This window comes from Elephas maximus, chromosome 6 (genome assembly GCF_024166365.1).
Source record: "Elephas maximus indicus isolate mEleMax1 chromosome 6, mEleMax1 primary haplotype, whole genome shotgun sequence".
Classification (NCBI taxonomy): domain Eukaryota; kingdom Metazoa; phylum Chordata; class Mammalia; order Proboscidea; family Elephantidae; genus Elephas; species Elephas maximus.
Genome location: NC_064824.1, coordinates 22080287 through 22107695, shown reverse-complemented (window position 1 = coordinate 22107695; position 27409 = coordinate 22080287). Strand labels below are relative to the sequence as shown.

The 27409-nt window shown below is 45.9% G+C and overlaps 1 protein-coding gene across 2 annotated transcripts in view; it reads right to left on the bottom strand.

Annotated features, from left to right (window-relative positions):
• Window positions 1–27409, bottom strand: part of CCDC93 (coiled-coil domain containing 93) — a 142294-nt gene that overhangs the window by 19717 nt on the left and 95168 nt on the right. For both annotated transcript variants that reach the window (XM_049889190.1, XM_049889189.1), the window contains exons 17-23: window positions 26984–27037; window positions 25132–25194; window positions 14473–14581; window positions 7845–7927; window positions 5535–5572; window positions 4005–4089; window positions 1628–1741 (exon numbers count right to left, since the gene is read on the bottom strand). In XM_049889190.1, coding sequence (XP_049745147.1) covers window positions 1628–1741; window positions 4005–4089; window positions 5535–5572; window positions 7845–7927; window positions 14473–14581; window positions 25132–25194; window positions 26984–27037 — 546 coding nt within the window. The remainder of the gene's footprint in view (window positions 1–1627; window positions 1742–4004; window positions 4090–5534; window positions 5573–7844; window positions 7928–14472; window positions 14582–25131; window positions 25195–26983; window positions 27038–27409) is intronic.

The following is a 27409-nucleotide window of genomic DNA, read 5'->3' as shown; positions in this document are numbered from 1 at the left end:
GAAAATAAAGCGGCTGAAACCCTGGCAAGTGATAAAATACAGCTTCCTTTTTCCAGCAATTCAACAACAGAAAGATAAAGAATCCAACTGAAAAAAAAAAAAGGGCAAAGGACTTGATTAGATATTTCTCCAAAGAAGATGTACAAATGGCCCAAAAGCACATGAAAAGATGCTCAGTGATATTAATCATTGGGGAAACACAAATCCAAACCACAAGGTACCACCTGACACCCACTAGGAAGCTATGATCAGAAAGAAAGAAACAAGTGTGGGCAAGTATGTGGAGAACTGGAGTCCATCCATTGCTGGTGGGAATGTAAAACGGTGCAGCCATCGTAGAAAACAGGGAGTTCCTCAAAAATGTAAACACAGAGTTACCACATAACCCAGCAACTATGCTGCTAGGTAAATTTCCGAAAAACCAGAAAGCAGGGACTCAACCAGATACTTTGCACCAGTGTTTATTGTGGCGTTATTCACAACAGACAGAAGGTGGAAAGAACCTAAGTGTCTGTGATGAATGGATAAACAAAACGTGGTATATCCGTACAATGGAATATTATCCTTCAGTCATAAAGAGGAAAGAAGTTCTGATACGTGCTACAACACAAATGAACCCTGAAAACATGCTAAGTGAAATAATTCAGAAACCAAAGGACAAATATTGCCCTTGCACTTATATGAAATTTTTTGAACCAGCCAATCCCTGGAGGCCAAAGTTATTGGTGGTCACCAGGGCAGGGAGGTGGGGAAAGGGGAGTCATTACTAGAGGGGCACTGAGTTTGTTCAGGGAAATGAAAATCATTTGGAAATTGACAGCGGTGATGGCTGCACAAAATGGGGACTGTAATTAATAACAACGAATTGTACACTTAAAAATGGCTAAGATGGCAAATGTTTTGATATAGATATTTTACCACTTTAAAATTAAAAAAAAAAAAAAAGGGCCATTTTTTCTTTATGGCACAATGGAGAGTAACTCTGCCCAAATGCAGGGAGAAAACAGAGGGACAAACAGAATTCGGCTGAATGTCTAGAGCCTATTATGTGCAGACACATGCTAGGAGCTTTATAGCTTTCCTCTGACCCTAACAGGAACTCACCAAAGAGGAAACTGGAGCATGGGGATATTAGATCACCGCCCAAAGTTACACAGCTGCTAAGCAGGAAATGTAAGACCTGAACCCAAGCCTGTCACATGTCAAAGTTCACTGTCTTCCCACACAGTTTCTCAGGGCCTCTCCCCAGCCCAGGAACCAGGGGAGGAGCGGCTGCACAACTGGATCCCTAACAAATGCCTTGATGTGGGCTGATGACACCACTGTGCTTATGCGTTTAACGTGCTTACTAAAGGTTACGGTTCACTTCACATGAGAAAACGCAAACAAAGACACAATGTCTCTCACGACACTGACTTAACGCCTCAGGATGGGTCACAGAACAAGGCCATCCTGAAGTCTCTGTATGGCACACTTTACTGTCCAGATCATGCTGCCAACTTGCTACTTCCCATTACCCGCCAGAGGGAAGTCACCCAACACTTGCTCTGGTTTCCGAAGGCTCACTGTGAGGTGAGTGTCAGTCTCACCTGCAGCCTTAACATGCCCCGCCCACCCTTCCTCTTACCTCCTTGAATTCTTTCACCGTCTTAAAGTACAGTCTCTGTTTTTCTAACAATTCCAAGTACTGGTCGTTCAACTGGTCTCTTCGCATTTTGTTCTCTTGCTTCTTCTTTTCCATCTGTTGAAACATTTGGGGCAACAGTGGTGAAAAGGCATGTTCTGACCAAAGGCTACAGGTGCTGAGAATGCTTGGAGGTTATCAGAGCAAGAAAACACCAGACTGCAAAGGACAAAGGCCCCATATTCTTCTGTCCTTTGAGCTACATAATCTGTGAAGTTCAGGTGGAGTCTCTGGGTGGTGCAAAGAGTGCTCGGATGCTAACCAAAAGGTCAACAGTTTGAATTCACCCAGAGGCACCTGTGAAGAAAGGTCTGGCGATCTACTTCCTTCTTTACTCCTAAGCCCTTAGAATGTTCACACTTATCCTCTTATTTGTGCCCAGTGCTGTTGTATTACCTCTACACCCTGAGTCTGCCAGTTCTGGGAAACCTGTGCTCTGAAAGGCCACTGACTACCCAGCCACACCCACTGAGCGGGACCCATCACAGCACCACTACAGGGAGGGCTATGTTGTTTTTTAAATAAACACACCAAAACACATCCATTCAAATGTGTGCAAAGCAGACATAATTATTCCAATTCCTCTCAATGTTCAAACCCTATCTGGAGCCCTCTTTGAGATCTGCTTTCTAAGCACACTGAGTGTATTCACTCATGCAACAAATACTTCTTGTGTGTCCACTGTGGGTCAGGCCCTATGTTAGCCACTGGAGACAGACCTGAGAAAGAGCCCTCTCTGCCCTGGGAGTCCTAAGCAACCGCCTAGTGGGGGAGACAGGGATGGGGCACAGACACAGCTTCCTTCACTGCCAGCACTGAGGTGTCAATGGCAGAATGCTCAGGGAAGAAGGGAGAGAGAGAATTATGGGATCAGGCCCATTTCCTTCCCCAGGGATGCCTCTCCTGGTAAACAAGATTTCTGCCAAGGACTAGAAACTCCAACAAGTTCCTACTGACCTTGCTGTGGGCCAGAGCAGCTCCTGAGGAGCAGTGGCAGGGTGGGAATGGGCCACCCCTGAGATCTGGGCTGTTACAGGCTCCCAGTTAGCCAGGTTCTCTGTCCGCCACCTACCTCACAGCCAGATTATCAAGAATGGGCTCCGCTCACTCTCTGAGTAAGAGAGTCGTCCCGCACAAGGCAAGTGCTGGCTTCCGTCCCCTCTCATTTCTGTGGCTGACTTGTCTGAGAAATCATGTTTGTCACTAGTGACAGATTTTTTGAACAGGACTGAAGCAAGAGCTATGTGGAAGTACCAGCTAGGATTCATGTGGGGACTGGCAGGAGGAAACTGCAGTGGCGTAATGGTTCTCCAAACACCCAGCTGGTCAACTTCACGACGGACAAAACGTGTCCCACGTGCTGAGCTGCCAAGCTACCGAGGCCGCCTGAACGAGTAAGCTGTCTCCGGTGCTTCCCGTCCCTGCCCCTTTTCAGTCCTGCTCTTCTCTCTCCCCAATTCTCAGGCTCAATTTCCTCACTTTAGCAGAACTCAGTTCAGGGATTACTTGCATTTTTTATGTTTTTGTTTTTAGGTGCCGTCAAGTTGATTTTTGACCCATAGTGACCCCATGTGACAGAGTAGAACTGCCTCATTTAAAAAAAATTTTATTTTGTTGTTGTTGAGAATACACACAGCGAAAACATACACCTATTCAACCACTTCTACATGTACAATTCAGTGGCTTTGCTGTCTTTTTTCATAGGGGTTTCCTAAAAACTAAAACGCTCCGGAAATCCTAAGGATTAAATCTCTAATGGCAGAATGTCACAAACCAAAGAGCCAGGGAGGAAGTAATTCTGGGCAAGAAAGGGGGCCTGCTGTGAGAGTCAGTTTCTTTGTCTGTAAAATGGGATAATATTACTCACAGGTGGTCAATACATGGTAACAGGTTAAACACAAACAGACAGCAGCCTTTGCACCACTGGTGTAGACGGCTCGGGGAGCAAGCCCTGCCCACTGCTGAGTCAGACACACGGTATCTTCAGGCTTGAGACCACACATTCACAGACCCACCAAAGAAGCCCGCCCTCTTCGCAGGGGCTTCTCCACCATTGGGGCGAAATCTGGCCTGCATTACTAAAACAATGTTTTCTTTTCTAAGATAGAAACCCTGGTGGCATAGTGGTTACGTGCTACAGCTGCTAACCAAAGGGTCGGCAGTTCAAATCCGCCAGGCACTCCTTGGAAACTCTATGGGGGGCAATTCTACCCTGTCCTACAGGGTCGCTATGCGTCAGAATTGACTTGATGGCACTGGGTTTTTGGGCTTTTTCTAAGATCAAACTTCAAGATTTGGGGGCGAGAAAAAGCCATCTGACCTTCATTCTACTTTGCTTAATTCCTTCTACGATCTGTTCCATCTGACGTAAAAACTGGTCCCGGGAAGTAGGGGAGGCCATGGCTCTGAAAGAAAAACCAGAGGAGGTGTAACCAGTGCACAGAACTGGGGGTGGGGCGGGGGGGGGGTAGTGGGAAGTAGTCAGCCCCTTACCCAGATTGTGCCCCAAGAGGCAATCAGGCACACTGGACCCATGGGGGCTACTGGGGTTCCATGTACTTAAAGGGTTCTAAACCCCTGAGGGAGGGTGAAGATTAGCCTGGTCTTACTTGAATATTAACCACTTTTTCATTTTACTTAACTCACATATATTTTCTTAATGTAAAATAAAATGTGACTAAAATTAACAAAAATATCTTTTGCTTTGAATTAAGGCATGTATTGCTTAAGAACTGAATGCATTTTTAGAAATCTGAGAATTTGGATTTTTTTTTATACAAGATTAGTGCACATTTTTGAGAATTCTTAAAACCAGGACTGGAAACCCCGGTCCTTGTTTCTAGAAGCAGCAGTTAAACGAATGGATTCTCTGACGCCTGAGAACGTTCCCCTTCACCCCAGCTCTGCTGAGGTACTGACATCTGAAGGATGAGAGTGCATATGCACAAGGAATTGAGAAGGCTTCCAAAGGACAGGCTGACGGAGAGAGAGAGAACTCTTCACAGCAATGCTCAAACTGCAGGGTCTCTTGATCAGGAAATGAGGATGGAGGGGCCATTTTTAGAAATGTCACAAGATGGTAAGTCACTAACTGAATGGAATCTTACCAGAAAGCTGTGTCTTTTCTTTCTTTTTTAATTAGTAAAGCAACTGAAAACCCTGAGCCTGTAAACCCATTAAGATCTCGGGCAGTTTTACCAAAGGTCAATTGCCTGGGGACAGTAGAGGTTTGTGCTGGGGAGAAAGAAAGCCTGCTACACAGACAGCAACCCTGGGGCTGCCCAGGATATGGGCAGGCCGACAGGCAGGCGGGGTGCAGGTGTGATCTGTACGGGAGAGCCTTGCCATTCAAGCTCTGGAGGAACAAACTCTTATCTGAACCAAGTAGCTTAGAGGATGTTCATTAACTTAAAGACAAAACTCACCACAAGATTTTAAAATTCTTTTAAACAAATTATATAGATTATTTACTTTTATTATCTAAATTTTAAAGCATCTGTATATGTGAAACAATAAATGGCATTAATCTGATCTTACCAAGATGTAATAATATACAAAGAGATCGTGGTAGCTAGACATAGTCAAATCATTTGAAAATTAATTTTTCTCCATGATCTTCGTTGGTGTTTTTAAAATTCACTCTAACTAACATCATTGTATTTGTGCAGGAGCTCAAAGACCCTGTAAACCAAGACACACCTGCACCTACAGCAGGGCTGCAGCGACACTCAGACCAGCACCAGGTCTCGCTGGGCCCTTCTCAATCACGCTGCTGCAATGCGAAGGTGAGCTGGACACAAAGTGCAGGCCTTACCGAGGTGTTTATGGGAGGAGGGCTGACGGTACTTACTGTGAGAAGTTTTCATGAATTGAGTTCAGCAGGCTAATCTGGAGAAGTAAAACAAAACAAAACAAACAAAAAAAATAACAAACCCTATAAGCAAAAGGTTGAGAGATCTCTACACTACCTTAAGCACTGAAAGTTTGCCTGGTCTCCTGGTATCTCTTCTGAAAGGAAAATGCCTCGTTTATGTAGATTAAAGTAATATACGGGGTTGGGGGGGTGGTGGTAAGCAGCATGCTCTTAGCCCTGTAGTTTTTCCTAGGGAGCTACCTCCCCATGCTCACAGAAAACGCCTCTTCCTACAACCCATTACCACTAGACTGTAGGAAGATGGCTCTTTGAAGGGACCCAAATCCCAGATGAGAAGACACTAACATCAAGGCTCTCTGGGCAAGCCATCAACACAGGCCCTGTCCATCTTGCCAAATACTGCCCTTTATTTTCAGGGTACCAGCTCAGTGAGGAGTCGGTCAGGGGGAGAGTAAGAACACTATTCCTTCCCACAGAATCTTCTCACCAGTACAACCAGCTGCTGGGCAGCTCTGAGTGCCTCCTGGGGAATGTGGCAGTCAAGGCCCCTGGCCCTCCATCTGCCCAGAGATACAGTTGGGGAAGGGCTCTGAGTCCAGAAACCTATGTCCTCTTTCAGGCTGTGTCACTAACTCAATTTGTAACCTCAGGACTAACCATTTGCCCTACTTGGCCCCAGGCTCACAGCCTGCAGCCTAGAAACCACGTTCTTGTCCTTACTACTTCACAGGGATGCTTCCAAGCTAAAATATCAGAGGTTCAAAGCATGTGGAATAAAATAAACAATTTATTCAAACAACTTCTAGCTGTGTTAATACGGCTTAGAATTGAAAGGTCCAACCCTCACCCTTGAGCACACCTTTAGTTTATAAAGAATGCAACAACTTTAAACACTACTGGTAAGAGTTCAAAGCCTTCTGAAAAGGGGCTACCCTGACCCTAAGTTAAGGTTGGTAGGGTTTCCTCTTATCAGTGAGGCCCCCTCAAGGCCAGGGCCTGGGGCCGAGCTATCCCCGAGGTTTGACCTACATCCTGCAAGCTGCACTCTTCTATTCAAACATTGGAGGCCCTGGGTGGTACAGGCTTGGCCGCTAACCGAAAGGTTGGAGGTTTGAGTCTATTCAGAGGCACCTTGGAAGTTAAGCCCTGGTGAGCTACTTTGAAGAATCGGCCACTGAAAACGCTATGGAGCAGGTCTAGCTGACACACATGTGGTTGCCCTGAGTCGGAACCGACTGGACGGCAACTGGATTTCAAACATTTATCAAATGCCTACTAAGTGCCAGTTACTGTATAAAAGGCCCTGGACAGAAAGAAAAACAAAACTCAACTCCTCCTTAAGGAGTGCCTTCTAATATGGAAGATGATTATCTCATTGGGCTGACAACAGACAATAAAAGTGATAATAAATACAGTCCCCTCAATTAGGCTCAGGTAAAAGATATATCTATATTACTATTCTCATTAGAATGGTAATTAATGCAGGCTTCAGGGTGAAGAGAAAATGAAAGATTCCCTGTGCCCCTCAAGGCGAGGTGAGTGGAGAACTAATATGCACTAGGACTCTACCAGGTACGTGCCACCCTACCATCGCCTTCTCATTCTATCTTTACCGTCATCAAACGAATGAAGTAGGTGTCATCCCCATTTCACACGTGAGGACGATGAGGCCAAACTAAGACCCAAATCTGCCCAGCTCCAAAGCTTATGCTCTCTCCACTACTCTGGTTTGCTACTATCATAAATGGTATTGCCTTTTTTTTTTTTTAACATAGTGCACAGTGGCCCCCAGTCACGTCAGGGAAGCCATGAATCATAAGTGGATCTACCCCACGTGAGAGAAACAGACAAAGAGAGGGGTGTCAGTGCCCACGTTAATCCCTCTGAATTTCACAATCCTTTCGTCCAGGCTCGTGTCTGCCACTGATGAAACAGTTACCCCTGACACAAACTACAACAAGTCCACCATCACCGTTTCATTTAGCTGGTTCCTCCCTTCCTTGAAAACTCAAACTGAAGTTTCGCCAACCCCAGGACCTCCTCCACCAGGCTTCCACGACTTTTACCTTTATCACGGCATTCCTCAGGTGGCACTATGGAAAGGCTTGTCTATAGTCTCGCTTCTCCCCAAACCATGTGAGCGTCCAACAACTGTACACTTTCTGACCTGGCATACAGCAAGTGCTCCTTCCACTTAAACAGGATGCATCCCAGACATCAAGTTCGTTTGGACTTCCCAAGGTCAACTACACTGCTCATATTATTTTCGTTTAGAAAGGTTGTTACCTCTTTTTCCAAATACACCTTTTTATCGTCCAGGGTATTATATAAAGTGAAGAACTGCTTGGTTTCTTTGTGGACAGCTGAAACTGTAAATGCAAAGAAATCAGCACATGAATAAAGAAAAGCTTTAAAACGACCCTCAGTCTTCCCCCACTCCCATGAGGTACACCCCCAGGGCTCAGCTCTGTCAGAGCAGGGCATTTGCTCTGCTGGGTCTATGCGAGAGCCCCAGAGCACTTGGGAGTCTTTGCTCTGCTGCAGGCTGAGGGCACATGGCTAGTAGTGAACCGGCCCAGGGAAGGGCTCAATGAGGGGCCAGAAGAACCTCCATGTTAGGGTGTGGGACTGTGGGTGTCTCAGAAGTCCTACAGGTGAGGCATCCTGGAAGGAAGATGGCTAGGATGAGGAGGCTATCATGTTACCTCTCTCTAATGATACAACTTGAGATGACAGGAGACGATGAAGCCTAGCTGGTTGACAAGATTTTCCAGGTACCAAAGAAGCACTTAAAAGTCCCAGGGAGAAAGAGATAGATGGGCCACGCTGGCAGCTCAGAGAAGCAAGGAATCGAAGTGATGGGGGAAAAGACCACAGTGTGAGTCATGGGTCTCCCTCTCACGAGCTCTGTGACCGTGAGTAAATTACTCAGTTTAGAAGACTGCTCCCTAAACTGCAAGCTGAGGCTAATGGTATTGTCACCTCGCAGGGCAGTTATGAGAACGGAGATAATGTATGTAAACGATGGTGGGCCGCTTCTCTTGGCTAGCGTCTCAACACCTATGCACACTCAGTTCTGGAGTCATCGGCCCCAGGAAGCCTTCCCGGGCCAGCGTAGGTGCCCCATCTGCATTCTGAAAGCCTTACAACAGAAATTATACCTATATACTGTACTACTCTCTCTGTGTGGCCTTCTTTCTTCCCATACCCCTTAGGAGCAGGAGTCACAGCTTGCTCACTTTCGTAACCCCAGTGCTTAGCATAGGCCTATACAGTAGTTGTCAGCTGCTGTGAGTCAGCCCTACTAATGGCAACCCCTGTACAACGGAATGAAATACTGCCCGGGCCTGCACCGTTCCCATGATTGAGGCCAGATCAAAACTTTGTAATCTACAGGTTTTCACTGGATGATTTTGGAAGTACATTGCCAGGACTTTCTTCCTAGGTCTATAAATAGGCCCTCAAAAATATCTACTAGACAAATGACACTCCTATCATAGAACAGAGTAAGTGACTCATAGATATGAATTCTCTTTCTATCCCTGTGCACACAGCTAAGGGGGGACCTTAGTTATCAAGGTGTGTGAAATGAGTTCCTTTATGTGGCCTTTTGCCTCGGTTCTTTGAAAAACAGCTTGAGAGATTTTCACTGTAAACCCTGAGGAGTTACCTTTGCCCTAGTTTTCCAGCCCAGAGGGTTTGTTACATTTCCTGGGTAAGCTGTAAACAACCTGGTTTGATTCTTTCTGTCTGGCCCTGGGATGCGGCCTGTCCTGTGACTGGTATGCACCTTGTAGGGATTGGTCAATATACTATGCAAATGAAGTGACTATGGACTATGCAAATGAGGTGACTATAATCTACTACGCAAAAGTGAAGTGTCTGTGGCCTACTGAGAAGGGATTAGTCAGTTTGTGGTCCCCTACTGGGAGGGGCCATGACTTGAAATTGACAAGGAGTTGTGTATATACGTAGCAACTTCCACAGAGGTTTTTCAGACAGAAGGAAACAGGAAGCAGGAAGAGGCAGAAAGGAGAGAGAAGAGGGATGAAGCACAGACAGGGGAGGCAAGGAATCCTCTGAAAGAGCTGTAACACAGGTCAAGGACTGAAACACTGAAGATGGTGACAGGCCTGGAAGGGGCCCCGCGGCAGAGCTGGCGGTAACAAGCCTGGAAGGGGCCCTGAGGCAGAGCCGGCGGTAACAAGCCTGGAAGGGGCCCCGAGGCAGAGCCGGCGGTAACAAGCCTGGAAGGGGCCCCGCGGCAGAGCTGGCGGTAACAAGCCTGGAAGGGGCCCCGAGGCAGAGCCGGCGGTAACAAGCCTGGAAGGGGCCCCGAGGCAGAGCCGGCGGTAACAAGCCTGGAAGGGGCCCCGCGGCAGAGCCGGCGGTAACAAGCCTGGAAGGGGCCCCGCGGCAGAGCCGGCGGTAACAAGCCTGGAAGGGGCCCCGCGGCAGAGCTGGCGGTAACAAGCCTGGGAGGGGCCCCGCGGCAGAGCTGGCGGTAACAAGCCTGGAAGGGGCCCCGCGGCAGAGCTGGCGGTAACAAGCCTGGGAGGGGCCCTGAGGCAGAGTCGGTGGTAACAAGCCTGGAACGCCCCGTAGCAGGGAGGCTGAATGAATGCAGAGGGGGGTGTCATGATTAGAATTGTGTGTCCCCCCGCCCCAAATATGTGTCAACTTGTTAGGCCATGATTCCCAGTATTGTGTGGTTGTCCTCTATTTTGTGATTCTAATTTTCTGTTAAGAGGATTAGGGTGGGATTGTAACACCCTCATTCAGGCCACCTCCCTGATCCAAGGTAAAGGGGGTTTCCCTGGGGTAAACTGCACCACATTTTTATCTCTCAAGAGATAAAAGGAAAGGGAAGCTAGCAGAGAGTTGGGGACCTCATACCACCAAGAAAGCAGCACCAGGAGCAGAGCGCGTCCTTTGGACACGGGGTCCCTGCACCTGAGGAGCTCCTCAACCAGGGTAAGATTGGGAACAAGGCCCTTCCTCCAGAGCCAACAGAGAGAAAGCCTTTCCCTGGAGCCGATGCCCTGAGTTTGGATTTGTAACCTACCTGTGAGAAAATAAATGTCTCTTTGTTAAAGCCATCCACTTGGGGTATTTCTGTTATGGCTGCACTACATGACTAAGACAGGGGGCGAGAGGAGGCCTGTCTTGAGGAGGCCGAGAGTAGCTGAGAGAACTGTCTGCACTGAAGAAGGGAGGGTTGCGCTCTCCTCTTTGGGGGAGGCTTCCAAGGTTTGCCTACATCCTTTCTGATCCTGGTCCTGAGTTGTAGCCTGTTGATCCTGACCCCAAGTTGTACTCTGTTACTTCCTTAATAAACCACTTAACTGTAAGTACAGCCTGTGAGTTCTGCGTGGCCATTGTAAGGGATCATCGAGCCCAGAAGCGTGGGAGGGACGGCTGGTGTTAGAATTGGTAGAAAGGTTGGAGAGTGGGGGTATGTCTGACCTCCACCTCATGGCAATCAGCCTTGGGCTGCTCTTGATTTGTATTCTTGCCCCTGAAGTTAGGTTCTGACCTTACTGCTACTCCCACCATTTTACACAAGGCTTCTAATATCTTTACCCATGAAATTACTCCGCCTTTCTGTCCTCCTCCCCTTATTCATTCTTCCCTTAAGGAGAATGAATTATGTACCCAATTGGCCAAATTCTAGGAAAGCAAGTGTGCCACATTCACCAGAGAACAAGGGCACTATGGTGACAGGGTTCCTACCCAAATGTGAGTGGTTCGAACCCCTGTGTGTGTGGCTGGCCATGGAAAGCCCCACCTGGCCTTGGAGCCTGTGTGATCTCATCACTGCTCTGAATTCCCATATCCTCCCAGAGGGATATAAAACCCCAAGAACTTGAATCACAATTAGGCTTTGAATCTTAAGCTAAGTGATACAATTTAGCTTTAGCTAAAGATCTTGACCATCACCTGTCTGTTAGTTTGTTGTGTTGTGGTGGCTTGCATGTTGCTCTGATACTGGAAGCTATACCAGAGGTATTGTAATACCAGCGGGGTCACTCATGGTGGACAGGTTTCAGCAGAGCTTCCACACTACGAACAGAAAGAAAGGACTAGCAATCTATTTCCAAATATAAGCCAATAAAAACCCTGTGGATCACAACAGAATACTGTCCAATATAGTGCTGAGTGAGAGATGAGCCCTCTAGACACTCAAGACACAGTGGCTGCAACAATGGACTCAAGCATATCAATGATTTTTAAGATGGTACAGGTCTGGGCAATGTTTTCATTCTGTTGTACATGACTTGACAAGCAACGAACAACAAGGATCCTGATGGCAAGCGGTCATTAGGCGCTGGCTCCTAACAGTGAGGCCAGGCTGCTCATTTTGCTCTTGCTCCCTGTCCACAGGGTTGCCCCTGGAGCATCATGAGTGCAGGTGAAGTGCAGCAGGGATGGTAGAGAGGCACGGCAGGCTACCGGCATTTTTGGTTTCCTCTGGCAACTGCCATTAACATTTACTCCTGATTCTTTAAGTGAATCAGTCAACCTTTATTACCCAGCAATACCTGTGTCTCCCTCACACTGTGAAGCGCAAAGGTGGGACAGGGCTTGGGGCTCTCCGTTGTACATATGTGGTAGTAAACCCAGTAAACCCAGTGCCCTCGAGTCGATTCCGACTCATAGCGACCCTATATGTGGTAGTAGAAGTTAATAATCGGATACAAGTACTTTCGATGTAACAGCTTCAATATGCCCCATCAAAACGTCTAATTTGTACGAAAATCTCTTTGTAAGCTACTCTATGTAAAGTATTATTATGTTTGCTAAAACTTTTAGAACAGTAGTATTCAATCTTGGCTACTAAAAAACAGAATCACCTAGGGAGCATTTAAAAAATATCACAAGCAATTAAATGAGAATTCCTTGAGGTGGGACCTAGGTTATTACCAAGTAGCCAAAGTTGAAAATCACTGCCATCAATGAACTGGTCAGCTTTTAGCTTTCTTGCCCAGGAATGTGTTTGTCATCCTTACCCCATTCGGGTCAAGGATTGGGTGAGGGTTGCGGATATTCGATAGCAAAAATAAAAGAAAAATTTGACGTAGGTATTTTGGTGCAACTGGTTGGCTATGTCTTTGGTATATAAATGTCCTCATCAAAATGACTTTTATATCTGTGCAATTCACTCTGTGAAACATACTGATATAAGGTATTATCATTGCTAACAGGCTTAAAGCAAGTAGGGCTAGAAAATTAAGGGAAAGATTTAACTTAAGACAGAAACTTTTCTGCTAAGGAACTGCCACTGTTACCTGTCTCTGGTCATCTGAATCAAATGCGAGGACTGTATTAAATGTCAGGACTGTGGGCTAAGATGTGACAGGAAGCACGATTCCAGACTCTTCAAATAAGGACAGTGCTAGAGCCTGAACCAGGAAGGATGCTCGAGAGGCCAAGACCTCAAGGCAAAGTCTGAGCTGGACTTTGAAAGGGAAGCTGGAGCGGGCATCGAGGGGCGATGGCATTCTGGACATGGGAACAGCTCATGGGACAGGATGCAGACACACAAGAGCGGTGGCACCACACTATGGTGGGGGAAGCTGGGGCTTAAGTTGGGCCCATGCAGGACTCTGTACAATATACTCAGGCTTCCAAGATTATTCAAGAAGTTATGAGGTGCTATTGATATTACAGATTCTAATGCAAGCTTATAAAATGATCAAATGTACGTTTGAGAAAGCTCTTCCAGACCAGAGGGCAGAGGAGAGATCAAGCTCGGGCAGCGATGAGCAGGAGGTGACCGCAACAGTCCAGGAGAAACTGTTTTCAAAAGTATTCAGAATCAAGACTGGGCCAGCAGTGAAGTCAGAGATGGCTACGAGGTGTCCAGCTTGGGCAGAGAGTGACACCAGTAACTGAGAGGAGGCTGGGAGGCAGAACAGACTTGGGAAAGGAAGGCCGGGTTCAGTTTTACACCTGCTGATTCTGGGCTGGCCAGGGGACATGCAAGAGCAGGAGCCCAGAAGAGGGGGTGATTCGTTGCTGCCAGAAGGGTCCAGGACGGGTTACACATAGACCTGACCCGCGCCTTGAATGGTTCTGACTAACTGAGGAGAAGGGAATCCAGGCCAGAACACAGGGGAGTCGAGGCCTGAGATGTGAAAGTACGAGGTGAGCTCGAGGCAGGGCTCAGACTGGGAGGCTGGAGGGCGGGTCCACAGATCAGGAGAGGTGGCCTCAGGCAGGCCTCAAAGAACAGGGAGGGCCTGGGGCACAGGAAGGAGAGAGGCTTTACTCGGTGGGCCTCAAAGAGCTCCTGAAGGTTTGTCAGCAGGCAGAGAAGTGGCATGAGGGACCAGAGGAGGGACTGTGGCCTGGCTAGTGGTGATTTAGCTGAGATCCACTGTCAGAACAAATATGACAGGAGCAGTCTGAAGAGAACAAAGGACAGCTCTGAGGCCCATTCTGAGCCAGTAAGATCTGGTCACTGATTTTAGGCTGAGGGAGACCCAGCCCTAGATTACCCAGTGGATACGATGCTGTTAAAGGCCGGGCCATGTCAGGAAGAGTTTGCAGAGAACGACGATGACTGAGGGCTTGCTTAGAGGTGAGGGAGGCAAGATGCTCCGTGTAAAGTTGGAAAGAGGATTGGGTGCACAGGGGAAGGGCAAATGGCTGACCAGGAAAACTGTTGCCTTGAAATGTTAGTCTAAGAGCTCCATTAGCTTCCAGAATCTGTCCTTGGGAAAGGCACTGCCGCCAGGTTAGGGGTCACCCACCAGTGGGCCTGACTGTGATGAACCAAGCCCTTCCCTGTCAGCACTGATAGGCTGAACAGGGATCACCCTGCGCTGAGTTCAAGTGGACCAAGCCCCTCGCTGCCTGCGGTCCCTCCCAGGGCCAGCCTCAAGAGCTTGTGCGTGGCTGGTGCACCTACTCTGGCGGTAGAGTTCAATAAATCTCTTCTGATACTGTATTAGCTCTGCTCGGCTGGGCACTTCATCAATCTTACGGTGCAAAATTGCTATTTCCCGATTTCGTCGAGCCTAAATGAAGAAGGAAGGGGGAGACAACACTATTTGGTTAAAGGCCTTACGGGGGAGCCAAAATACCCTGCCTCCCACCCCAGCCCGACCATCCCTTAGAAGTGCAGGCAGGCCATTCCGCCAAGGGCTTGGTTTCCTTGTCTCAGGTTTTGACTGACACATGGGAGGAGCTATGGCTGTGAACTGGAACCACAGAAAGCATCTCATCACCGGGTTAAGGAAGGGAGATTCTGAATTCTGAATGGGAAGGGCTTTTGTGGACAGAGCCCCCAGCCAGCCCATCACACCACAAAGGGCTCCAGGGTAACGAATTCCACCGAGTCCAGGTGGGGAACAAGGAACAAAGGGAATGTTTCCAAAATGACATAGGGCCAATGCCACCCTGCGCCTCCATGTAATTTCCAAACCCCTTAGCCTAGCTCAAAAAAAAAAAAAAAAAAAAAAAGACCCCTGTAATTTATCCCTAAAATATCACCCCAGCATTACCTCCCTCCCATGGACTGGGGGTGTGTTAGCCAGAACGCCCCGACCCGCTGGCTGTGCGGCTCAGTGTGGGGAGGGGGAGACCTCAGGCCAAGGTGGCAGCTCAGAGGGAACACTGCCGGCGGGAGGGAGGAAGTCCTTGGCCCACACCTGCCTCCCCACTGGGATGGTCTCAGGGTGAGGTGGGCTCTCAGAGCTGTCTTCCTTCTGTCCCCCATTCTCCTACTCTGTCCTCTCCCATCTGGCTTCACCCGCAGCAGGAGATCTGGTCTTTAACTTACTGGGCAATCTAAGCCTCCAGGTGGGAAACCCACCCTTAACTCCTGCCACCGAATCCCAAACAGGGTCTCTGCCCCGCTGGTTAGAGAAGGTGCGTTTCTCCTTTTGGCCATGGCTGTGTTCACCGGGGGCACTCAGGCTCTGGGTGGGTATTTTTCAGGAATCTCCAGATACAATTATTCACTTCTTTTCTGCATCTTGAACTCCTCCTTTTTACTGGCTCCTCCCATCAATATTTAAATATGCTCAAGTCCCTCCTTCCTTAAAAAAACCCTCCCTTAAACCTCATCACCTTTCAGCTACCACCTGCTTTCTCTTCCCTTTCCAGCCAAACCTACTGTGAGCCCTGTACCCTCAGTGCCTCTAATTCCTCCCCGCCAGTCATCCTCCCAGCCCACCAACATCAGGCTTCTCCCCAGTGCCCCGCAGAAACTGTTCTTGTTCAAGTTACCATAGACCTTCTCTGTGAAGCATCTAACAGGCTGTTCTCAGCTTCTGGCTTCCTGGACCTTCTACCATTCTCTCTGGAGTCCTTGGGTGGTGCAAATGGTTAACTGCTCGGCTGCTAACTGTAAGGTTGGAGGCTCAAGTCCACCAGAGGCACCTCAGGAAAAAGGCCTGGCTAGCTAGTTCTGAAAAATCAGCCACTGAAAACCCCACAGACAACAGTTCTACTCTGACACACATGGGGCCACCATGAGTTGACCCCATGGAAACTGATTTACCTTTCTGTCGTGAGCTCTTTGCCCAGTTTCCACGAGACCTCCTGCTCTTTTCCCCTCTAGCTGCCTGGTTTTGTCCTTGGTGGTGGAGTTCTCCTTCTCCCTGCCCGTCCTCACAGGCTGTGCTCACTACGGCTTAGTGCCACGTCTCATCAATCTGTATTTTCACAGCCTCAGTTACCACCCACGCAGTGCTGGCACCCAGCTCACCAGCCCAAATGGCTCCGAGAGTCAGGCCTGCACACCAGTCCCTTCTTAGGTGCTTCTACTTCGCTGGGTACCCCGACTTTTAAAAGCCCCAATAGATCCCATTAACACTCCTGTGCACACTTCACCCCACTGTCCTTCCCCTTTATGCCTTTTCTTTTTTTAATAACTTTTATTAAACTTCAAGTGAACGTTTACAAATCCAATCAGTCTGTCACATATAAGTTTACATACATCTCACTCCCTACTCCCACTTGCTCTCCCCCTAATGAGTCAGCCCTTTCAGACTCTCCTTTCTTGACAATTTTGCCGGCTTCCCTCTCTCTCTATCCTCCCATCCCCCCTCCAGACAAGACTTGCCAACACAGTCTCAAGTGTCCACCTGATACAATTAGCTCACTCTTCATCAGCGTCTCTCTCCCACCCGCTGACCAGTCCCTTTCATGTCTGATGAGTTGTCTTCGGGGACGGTTCCTGTCCTGTGTCAACAGAAGGTCTGGGGAGCATGGCCGCCGGGATTCCTCCAGTCTCAGTCAGACCATTAAGTATGGTCTTTTTATGCGAATTTGGGGTCTGCATCCCACTGATCTCCTGCTCCCTCAGGGGTCCTCTGCTGTGCTCCCTGTCAGGGCAGTCATCGATTGTGGCCGGGCACCAACTAGTTCTTCTGGTCTCAGGATGATGTAGGTCTCTGGTTCATGGGGCCCTTTCTGTCTCTTGGGCTCTTAGTTGTTGTGTGGCCTTGGTGTTCTTCATTTTCCTTTGCTCCAGGTGGGTTGAGACCAATTGCTGCATCTTAGATGGCCGCTTGTTAGCATTTAAGACCCCAGACACCACATTTCAAAGTGGGATGCAGAATGATTTCATAATAAAATTATTTTGCCAATTGACTTAGAAGTCCCCGCAAACCATGTTCCCCAGACCCCCGCGCTTGCTCCGCTGACCTTTGAAGCATTCATTTTATCCCGGAAACTTCTTTGCTTTTGGTCCAGTCCAATTGAGCTGACCTTCCATGTATTGAGTGTTGTTTTTCCCTTCACCTAAAGCAGTTCTTATCTACTGATTAATCAATAAAAAACCCTCTCCCACCCTCCCTCCCTCCCCCCCTCGTAACCACAAAAGTATGTGTTCTTCTCAAGTTTACTATTTCCCAAGATCTTATAATAGTGGTCTTATACAATATTTGTCCTTTTGCCTCTGACTAATTTCGCTCAGCATAATGCCTTCCAGGTTCCTCCATGTCATGAAATGTTTCACAGATTCATCACTGTTCTTTATCGATGCGTAGTATTCCATTGTGTGAATATACCACAATTTATTTACCCATTCATCTGTTGATGGACACCTTGGTTGCTTCCAACTTTTTGCTATTGTAAACAGAGCTGCAATAAACATGGGTGTGCATATATCTGTTTGTATGAAGGCTCTTGTATCTCTAGGGTATATTCCCAGGAGTGGGATTTCTGGGTTGTATGGTAGTTCTATTTCTAACTGTTTAAGATAACGCCAGATAGATTTCCAAAGTGGTTGTACCATTTTACATTCCCACCAGCAGTGTATGAGAGTTCCAATCTCTCCGCAGCCTCTCCAACATTTATTATTTTGTCTTTTTTGGATTAATGCCAGCCTTGCTGGTGTGAGATGGAATCTCATCGTAGTTCTAATTTGCATTTCTCTAATGGCTAATGATCGAGAGCATTTTCTCATGTATCTGTTGGCTGCCTGAATATCTTCTTTAGTGAAATGTGTGTTCATATCCTTTGCCCACTTCTTGATTGGGTTGTTTGTCTTTTTGTGGTTGAGTTTTGACAGAATCATGTAGATTTTAGAGATCAGGCGCTGGTCGGAGATGTCATAGCTGAAAATTCTTTCCCAATCTGTAGGTGGTCTTTTTACTCTTTTGGTGAAGTCTTTAGATGAGCATAGGTGTTTGATTTTTAGGAGCTCCCAGTTATCGGGTTTCTCTTCATCATTTTTGGTAATGTTTTGTATTCTGTTTATACCTTGTATTAGGGCTCCTAGGGTTGTCCCAATTTTTTCTTCCATGATCTTTATCGTTTTAGTCTTTATGTTTAGGTCTTTGATCCACTTGGAGTTAGTTTTTGTGCATGGTGTGAGGTATGGGTCCTGTTTCATTTTTTTGCAAATGGATATCCAGTTATGCCAGCACCATTTGTTAAAAAGGCTATATTTTCCCCAGTTAATTGACACTGGTCCTTTGTCAAATATCAGCTGCTCATACGTGGATGGATCTATGTCTGGGTTCTCAATTCTGTTCCATTGGTCTATGTGTCTGTTGTTGTACCAGTACCAGGCTGTTTTGACTACTGTGGCTGTATAATAGGTTCTGAAGTCAGGTTAAGGTGAGGCCTCCCACTTTCTTCTTCTTTTTCAGTAGTGCTTTGCTTATCCGGGGCTTCTTTCCCTTCCATATGAAATTGGTGATCTGTTTCTCTATCCTCTTAAAATATGACATTGGAATTTGGATCGGAAGTGCATTAAATGTATAGATGGCTTTTGGTAGAACAGACATTTTTACTATGTTAAGTCTTCCTATCCATGAGCAAGGTATGTTTTTCCACTTAAGTATGTCCTTTTGAATTTCTTGTAGTAGAGCTTTGTAGTTTTCTTTGTATAGGTCTTTTACATCTTTGGTAAGATTTATTCCTAAGTATCTTATCTTCTTGGGGGCTACTGTGAATGGTATTGATTTGGTGATTTCCACTTCGGTGTTCTTTTTGTTGATGTAGAGGAATCCAAGTGATTTTTGTATGTTTATCTTATAACCTGAGACTCTGCCAAACTCTTCTATTAGTTTCAGTAGTTTTCTGGAGGATTCCTTAGGGTTTCTGTGTATATAATCATGTCATCTGCAAATAGTGATAACTTTACTTCTTCCTTGCCAATCCGGATACCTTTTATTTCTTTGTCTAGCCTAATTGCCCTGGCTAAGACTTCCGACACGATGTTGAATAAGAGCGGTGATAAAGGGCATCCTTGTCTGGTTCCCGTTCTCAAGGGAAATGCTTTCAGGTTCTCTCCATTGAGAGTGATATTGGCTGTTGGCTTTGCATAGATGCCCTTTATTATGTTGAGGCATTTTCCTTCAATTCCTATTTTGGTAAGAGTTTTTATCATGAATGGGTGTTGGACTTTGTCAAATGCCTTTTCTGCATCAATTGATAAGATCATGTGGTTTTTGTCTTTTGTTTTATTTATGTGATGGATTACATTAATGGTTTTTCTGATATTAAACCAGCCTTGCATGCCTGGTATAAATCCCACTTGATCAGGGTGAATTATTTTTTTGATGTGTTGTTGGATTCTATTGGCCAGAATTTTGTTGAGGATTTTTGCATCAATGTTCATGAGGGATATAGGTCTATAATTTTCTTTTTTTGTAATGTCTTTACCTGGTTTTGGTATCAGGGAGATGGTGGCTTCATAGAATGAGTTGGGTAGTATTCTGTCATTTTCTATGCTTTGGAATACCTTTAGTAGTAGTGGTGTTAACTCTTCTCTGAAAGTTTGGTAGAACTCTGCAGTGAAGCCGTCCGGGCCAGGGTTTTTTTTGTTGCGAGTTTTTTGATTACCGTTTCAATCTCTTTTTTTGTTATGGGTCTATTTAGTTGTTCTACTTCTGAATGTGTTAGTTTAGGTAGGTAGTGTTTTTCCAGGAATTCATCCATTTCTTCTAGGTTTGCAAATTTGTTAGAGTACAATTTTTCGTAATAATCTGATATGATTCTTTTAATTTCATTTGGTTCTGTTGTGATGCGGTCCTTCTCATTTCTTATTCGGGTTATTTGTTTCCTTTCCTGTATTTCTTTAGTCAGTCTAGCCAATGGTTTATCAATTTTGTTAATTTTTTCAAAGAACCAGCTTTTGGCTTTGTTAATTCTTTCAATTGTTTTTCTGTTCTCTAATTCATTTAGTTCAGCTCTAATTTTTATTATTTGTTTTCTTCTGGTGCCTGATGGATTCTTTTGTTGCTCACTTTCTATTTGTTCAAGTTGTAGGGACAGTTCTCTGATTTTGGCTCTTTCTTCTTTTTGTATGTGTGCGTTTATAGATATAAATTGGCCTCTGAGCACTGCTTTTGCTGTGTCCCAGAGGTTTTGATAGGAAGTATTTTCATTCTCGTCGCTTTCTATGAATTTCCTTATTCCCTCCTTGATGTCTTGTATAGCCCAGTCTTTTTTCAGGAGGGTATTGTTCATTTTCCAAGTATTTGATTTCTTTTCCCTAGTTTTTCTGTTGTTGATCTCTAGTTTTATTGCCTTGTGGTCTGAGAAGATGCTTTGTAATATTTCGATGTTTTGGATTCTGCAAAGGTTTGTTTTATGACCTAATATGTGGTCTATTCTAGAGAATGTTCCATGTGCGCTAGAAAAAAAAGTATACTTTGCAGCAGTTGGGTGGAGAGTTCTGTATAAGTCAATGAGGTCAAGTTGGTTGATTGTTGTAATTAGATCTTCCGTGTCTCTGTTGAGCTTCTTACTGGATGTCCTGTCCTTCTCCGAAACTGGTGTGTTGAAGTCTCCTACTATAATTGTGGAGGTATCTATCTCGCTTTTCAATTCTGTTAAAATTTGATTTATGTATCTTGCAGCCCTGTCATTGGGTGCGTAAATATTTAATATGGTTATGTCTTCCTGATCAATTGTCCCTTTTATCATTATATAGTGTCCTTCTTTATCCTTTGTGGTGGATTTAAGTCTAAAGTCTATTTTGTCAGAAATTAATATTGCTACTCCTCTTCTTTTTTGCTTATTGTTTGCTTGATATACTTTTTTCCATCCTTTGAGTTTTAGTTTGTTTGTGTCTCTAAGTCTAAGGTGTGTCTCTTGTAGGCAGCATATAGATGGATCGTGTTTCTTTATCCAGTCTGTGACTCTCTGTCTCTTTATTGGTGCATTTAGTCCATTTACATTGAGGGTAATTATAGATAAATAAGTTTTTAGTGCTGTCATTTTGATGCCTTTTTATGTGTGTTGTTGACAATTTCATTTTTCCACATACTTTTTTGTGCTGAGGCGTTTTTCTTAGTAAATTGTGAGATCCTCATTTTCATAGTGCTTGACTTTATGTTAGTTGAGTTGTTACGTTTTTCTTGGTTTTTATCTTGAGTTATAGAGTTGTTATACCTCTTTGTGGTTACCTTATTATTTACCCCTATTTTTCTAAGTAAAAACCTAACTTGTATTGTTCTATATCGCCTTGTATCACTCTCCATATGGCAGTTCAATGTCTCCTGTACTTAGTCCCTCTTTTTGATTATTGTGATCTTTTACCTATTGACTTCCATGATTCCCTGTTATGTGTATTTTTATTTTTTTAATTAATCTTAATTTGTTTGTTTTTGTGATTTCCCTATTTGAGTTGATATCAGGACGTTCTGTTTTGTGATCTTGTGTTGTGCTGATATCTGATATTATTGGTTCTCTGACCAAACTATATCCTTTAGTATTTCTTGTAGCTTTGGTTTGGTTTTTGCAGATGCTCTAAACTTGTGTTTGTCTGTAAATATCTTAATTTCGCCTTCATATTTCAGAGAGAGTTTTGCTGGATATATGATCCTTGGCTGGCAGTTTTTCTCCTTCAGTGTTCTGTCTATGTCGTCCCATTCCCTTCTTGCCTGCATGGTTTCTGCTGAGTAGTCAGAACATATTCTTATTGATTCTCCCTTGAAGGAAACCTTTCTTTTCTCCCTGGCTGCTTTTAAAATTTTCTGTTTATCTTTGGTTTTGGTGAGTTTGATGATAATATGTCTTGGTGTTTTTCTTTTTGGATCAATCTTAAATGGGGTTCGATAAGCATCTTGGATAGATATCCTTTCATCTTTCATGATGTCAGGGAAGTTTTCTGTCAGGAGTTCTTCCACTATTTTCTCTGTGTTTTCTGTCCCTCGTCCCTGTTCTGGGACTCCAATCACCCGCAGGTTATCCTTCTTGATAGAGTCCCACATAATTCTTAGGGTTTCTTCATTTTTTTTAATTCTTTTATCTGATTTTTTTTCAGCTATGTTGGTGTTGATTCCCTGGTCCTCCAGATGTCCCAGTCTGCATTCTAATTGCTCGAGTCTGCTCCTCTGACTTCCTAGTGCGTTCTCTAATTCTGTTATTTTATTGTTAATCTTTTGGATTTCTACATGTTGTCTCTCTATGGATTCTTGCAACTTATTAATTTTTCCACTATGTTCTTGAATAATCTTTTTGAGTTCTTCAACAGTTTTATCAGTGTGTTCCTTGGCTTTTTCTGCAGTTATCCTAATTTCATTTGTGATATCATTAAGCATTCTGTAAATTAGTTTTTTATATTCTGTATCTGATAATTCCAAGATTGTATCTTCATTTGGGAAAGGTTTTGATTCTTTTGTTTGGGGGGTTGGAGAAGCTGTCACGGTCTGCTTCTTTAAGTGGTTTGATATGGATTGTTGTCTCCGAGCCATCACTGGGAAACTAGTTTTTCCAGAAAATCCGCTAAAAAAAAAAAATGCAGTCAGATCCCTATCAGAGTTCTCCCTCTGGCTCAGGCTATTCAGATGTTAATGAAGCCACCTGGGGAGGGTGGGGGAGGGAACAGAGAGATAGGAGAGTAGCACCTCAGAATATAGCCAGAGTTGCTTGTCTTGCTTGGAATGACTATTATATCTGAGATTCCCGCGGGCGCGTCGCCTATGTGTGCTGGCTGTGTGGAGATTGCCCCCGGGGGGTCTGGCCCGCTGGAGTCAAGGTCAGATCCTCCGCTTCCAGCCCCACGCCCAGCGTCAAGGCTCCCCTACTGGGACGGTGCACTCTCGACTCCGAAATCAGTCGCTGCCTCCCGGGGACTTCTCGTCCCTCCAGCCGCGTGGCCGTGCCGCCTCCGAGAACCAGTTGGGCCTCCTCCCGGGGTTAGTTCAGATGGGTTGAGGAGGTCCCCGTGCTTGTGCCGTGACCGAGTGTCCCGGCTGGGACGCTGTTCTCCCCGCTCCAATACCAGTCGCTGCCTCCCGGGGATTTCTCCTACCGGCTGCGTCCCACGCCGCCTGCGCGACCCGGCTGGTCCCCTTCCCGGGGTTAGTTCAGTGGGGTGGAGCAACTCTCCGTGTTTATGGCGTACCTGCGTCCAGTCCAGATCCCTGCGGGACGGTTCCCCGGCTCCGATGCTGCTCTTTCTGCTCCAAGACCAGTCACTGCCTCCCGGGGACTTCTCCTACCTGCTGCGTCCCACGCCGCCCGTGGAACCGGCTGGTCCCCCTCCCGGGGTTAGTTCAGGAGGGTGGAGCAGGTCTCTGTGCTTGTGCCGTACCTGACTGGTACGCTGGCTCCAGGCTCTGGAAACAATCACTGCTTCCCCGTATTAGTTTGTTCTCCGTCTCTAAATCTGTGTTTGTTGTTCAGGGTTCGTAGATGGTTATGTATGTGATCGATTCACTTGTTTTTCCGTGTCTTTGTTGTAAGAGGGATCCGAGGTAGCGTCTGCCTAGTCCGCCATCTTGGATCCGCCCCCCCTTTATGCCTTTTCTTAACGAATCACAAAGCATCCACCCAACTGCTCAAGTCAGAAATTTGCCTGTCGTCCTTGACTCCTTTTTCTTTCACCTGATCGATACTAGGCCCCACTGGATATAGCTCCTCAATCTCTTCTCTGTCAGTTCATTTCTGTCCATTCTACTGGCACCGCCCTGGCTCAGGCCCCAGCAGGCTTACTGGTTCGCTGCAGCATCCCCCATCCCGTGGTGACACACCGGTCTTAGTAGGCAGCCTACATGTAAATTCCCTCTACTCTGATGTATACGCATATACTGGTTCTCAAATAGCCAGCTGGCTCCCAGGAGACAGGCATCCCCTTTGCCATTCCTAACGCTGAATGTGCAGGAAGCCCTCAGTCAGAGTTTCCAGTCTGTAGCTGTGTTGTTCTCGTTTTATTTAATTCTGTGCCCCTTTAAGGACTGGCAGAAGTGACTCACCCAAACTTAACCACACAGCTCAGCAAAATAAGCAGAGCCAGCGTGAGGAGAGACAGCGTAGCACTGGCCCCTGCAGCCCTTTAGTCATCCCCACCAGACCCTGGCCTTCCCTTCCTAGGGAAAAGAATGAAGGCCTGAGCCAAAATGCAATGAAAAACGTTAAGTTACCTCTTGGTTTTGGAGCTTCCACGAGCCAGATTCTGGCAATGTAAGGGGTTTTAAAATGTAATTTTGACTCTAAGTGAATTTAGCTTAAGAGCTAACTTTAAAACCGACTCTCCCCATATTTGATGCCACTCTCACAAACCCCTGAAGTTATCAAATAAGACAGCTAAATGGTCACTTAATATTTGAGGAAATTACCACACAGGAACGTTGGAACCTGACTCCTGGCTCGTGCACTTACTTCACTTTTGGCAAGGACTTAACCTATCAGAGTCAGTATCTTCATACAGAAAACGAGGCTCATAACACCTACTCTCCACCTGGGGGAGGATTCCATTGAGATTATCGTGAAAATGATATGCCAATATGAGCTGTTATTATTAGTAACTTAAATAATTGGGTCACACGCCAGATGGAAGACTGGTAAACAGTAGCCTTACCACCGAATCTCTCTAGTTCTTAGACACTAAGACTTTCTAGCTCCACTGCAGGAAATTCGCACCTAGTTAGGTATATCTGGAAACCCTGGTGGCGTAGCGGTTAAGTGCTACGGCTGCTAACCAAAAGGTTGGCAGTTTGAATCCACCAGGCGCTCCTTGGAAACTCTATGGGGCAGTTCTACTCCATCCTATAGGGTCGCTATGAGTCAGAATTGACTCGAAAGCAATGGATTTGGTTTCCTTTTTTTTTAGTAGATGTATTTCTTTCTTTCTTTCTTTTTGGTTCTTGTTTTTACTCACCTGTAACAAACGGATTTTGTAAAGTTTCTCTTTCTCCATATTATACCGTCTGTCTAGGTCTTCCTAAAAATTGGAAAAGGCCACAGTTATCTGGGAACAGGAAACTTTCGTTTTTAGACAGAGTCTTCTGCAAGTTGAATGTGTTTTTATCCTATCACTCCTCATCTTGAGCTCCTAAATTTCTTTTCTTAAATGGCTGAGTTTAGGAGGTCTGGGTCCTATGTCACATGAGGCCCTGACGCCCTTACACGTCAATTATAATAATTCTTCCTTCTCATGGGATCCAGGATAAATTTTGTGTTAAGTTCTCTCCACATCGTTTCTCACCCCAAAAAAGACAACAACAAGGAGAAAAATCATCACTTAAACCATCTGTTGTTGTATGCCTCTGGGTTTAGAGATGACTCTGATTTGCTTTCTATGTTTCTATTTAGAGCTGTGATGTTCAATATGAGAGCCGCTGAGTTTAACCACATGTGGCTATTTAGATTTCGATTAACTAAAGTAAAAAATTTAAAATAAAAAAATTCAGTTTCATAGTTACATTAACCACACTTCAAATGCTCAGGAGCCTTATGTAGCTAGTGACTACTACGTTGAACAGTATAAATACTGAAAACGGCCATCTTTGAAGAAAGTTCTCTTGGACAGTAATGCCTTAAAGAACAGAGAGAAGCTTAGTGGTTCCGTGGTAGAATTCTTGCCTCCCATGTGGGAGGCCTGGGTTGTTCCCTGGCTGATGCATCTCATACAGAGCTACCACCTGTCTGTCGGCGGAGGCTTGTGTGTTGCTAGCACAGTCTCCGGAATATGACAGACCAGGAAGAAAGGCTGGCAGTCTACTTCAAAAATATCAGCCAATGAAAACCGTATGGATCACAACAGTCTAATTCTGTTGTGATGGGGTCGCCGTAAGCAGGTGGCCAACTCAAAGGCAGCTAACCGCAGCAGCCTCTCAGTGAACGAACTGAGGTAAGAGACATGACTAGATGATTTGCTGCCTCAGAGAAAGTTATAAAATGGATCAGAGGTGCCCCTCTCCAGCAGTGTGCGTGTACATACACACGCACATGCAAAAAGAAACAACACGCTCAGCTGCAGGCAAATCCCAAGACACTTCACTGTAGGGGCCCTACAGTGAGGGCAAAGGGAAGAGAAACCCATAAAGGAGGCAAAAGTTTCAGGGCTTTCCTGCTTCTCTTTCCCTTATCCTCTTCCTTTTCTTTTTCCTGAAAGTTTGCCGGAGTGCTGGGAAAGCAGGTTTAGATTCAGAACAGAGGTCAGCAAACTATAGCCCATGGGCTAAGCCCTACAGCCCTTGGGCCAAATCTGCCTCTCTACCCCTTTCTGTAGTTAAAGTTTTACTGGATACAGCCATGCCCACTGTTTGCACACTGACTGTGGCTACTACAGCAGAGTTGATTAGCGGCAGCAGAGGCAGTCTGGCCAACAAAGCTAAAACATTTACTATCTGACCCTTTACAAAAAGGCTTGTTGAATCCTGGCTCATAGCACCACAGACTGAGGTTCTTCCCTTCTCACCGCCCCCTCCCCTCAGGGACTGTGGGTTGTGAGCAGATGGGGGCCAGTGCAGGTCTGCTCCTTCTCAGCTGAGATGCCTGAACACTGGACTGGAAAAAGCCCCACCAGAATGGTGGCCTTCAGGGCTGTCCCTGGGGTGATCCTGCCTCCATCGAGGGGCCAGGTGTGTACGATGGGACCATGCCAATCCCAAGGGCCCAGCAGATGAGGGCACAGTGACGGAGCATTAAAGCAGGACGAGCAACTGTCATGAGGGAGTGAAAATCTGTTCCTGTCCAGCTCCCAGGCCTGAGAAAGGGCAGGTACCTACATTATGGGTCATCACAGAGGTCAGGTCACCATGCGGCTCTCCACTGGCGGGGGTCTGAAATGATTAAAAAATAATAAACACCTTTTTGGCGTTGGAGGATGGGACAGAAACTGAGGTCTAGATGTGGAAAGGGTTGGGTGGGGGGCAGTGGAGATAAGAAAAGCTTGTTTACTGACCACATCTGATGACTACAGAGAACAGAGAGGGAACAGCCTGTATAGGAAAAACCCAGATTTTAAATGGTTCTCAAATGTCTATGTTAGTTATGTAACCAAAAAAACCAAACCCAGTGCCATTGAGTCGATTCCAACTCATAGCGACCCTATAGGACAGAATAGAACTGCCCCACAGCGTTTCCAAGGAGCGCCTGGTGGCTTCGAACTGCCGGCCCTCTCGTTAGCAGCCGTAGCACTTAACCACCATGCC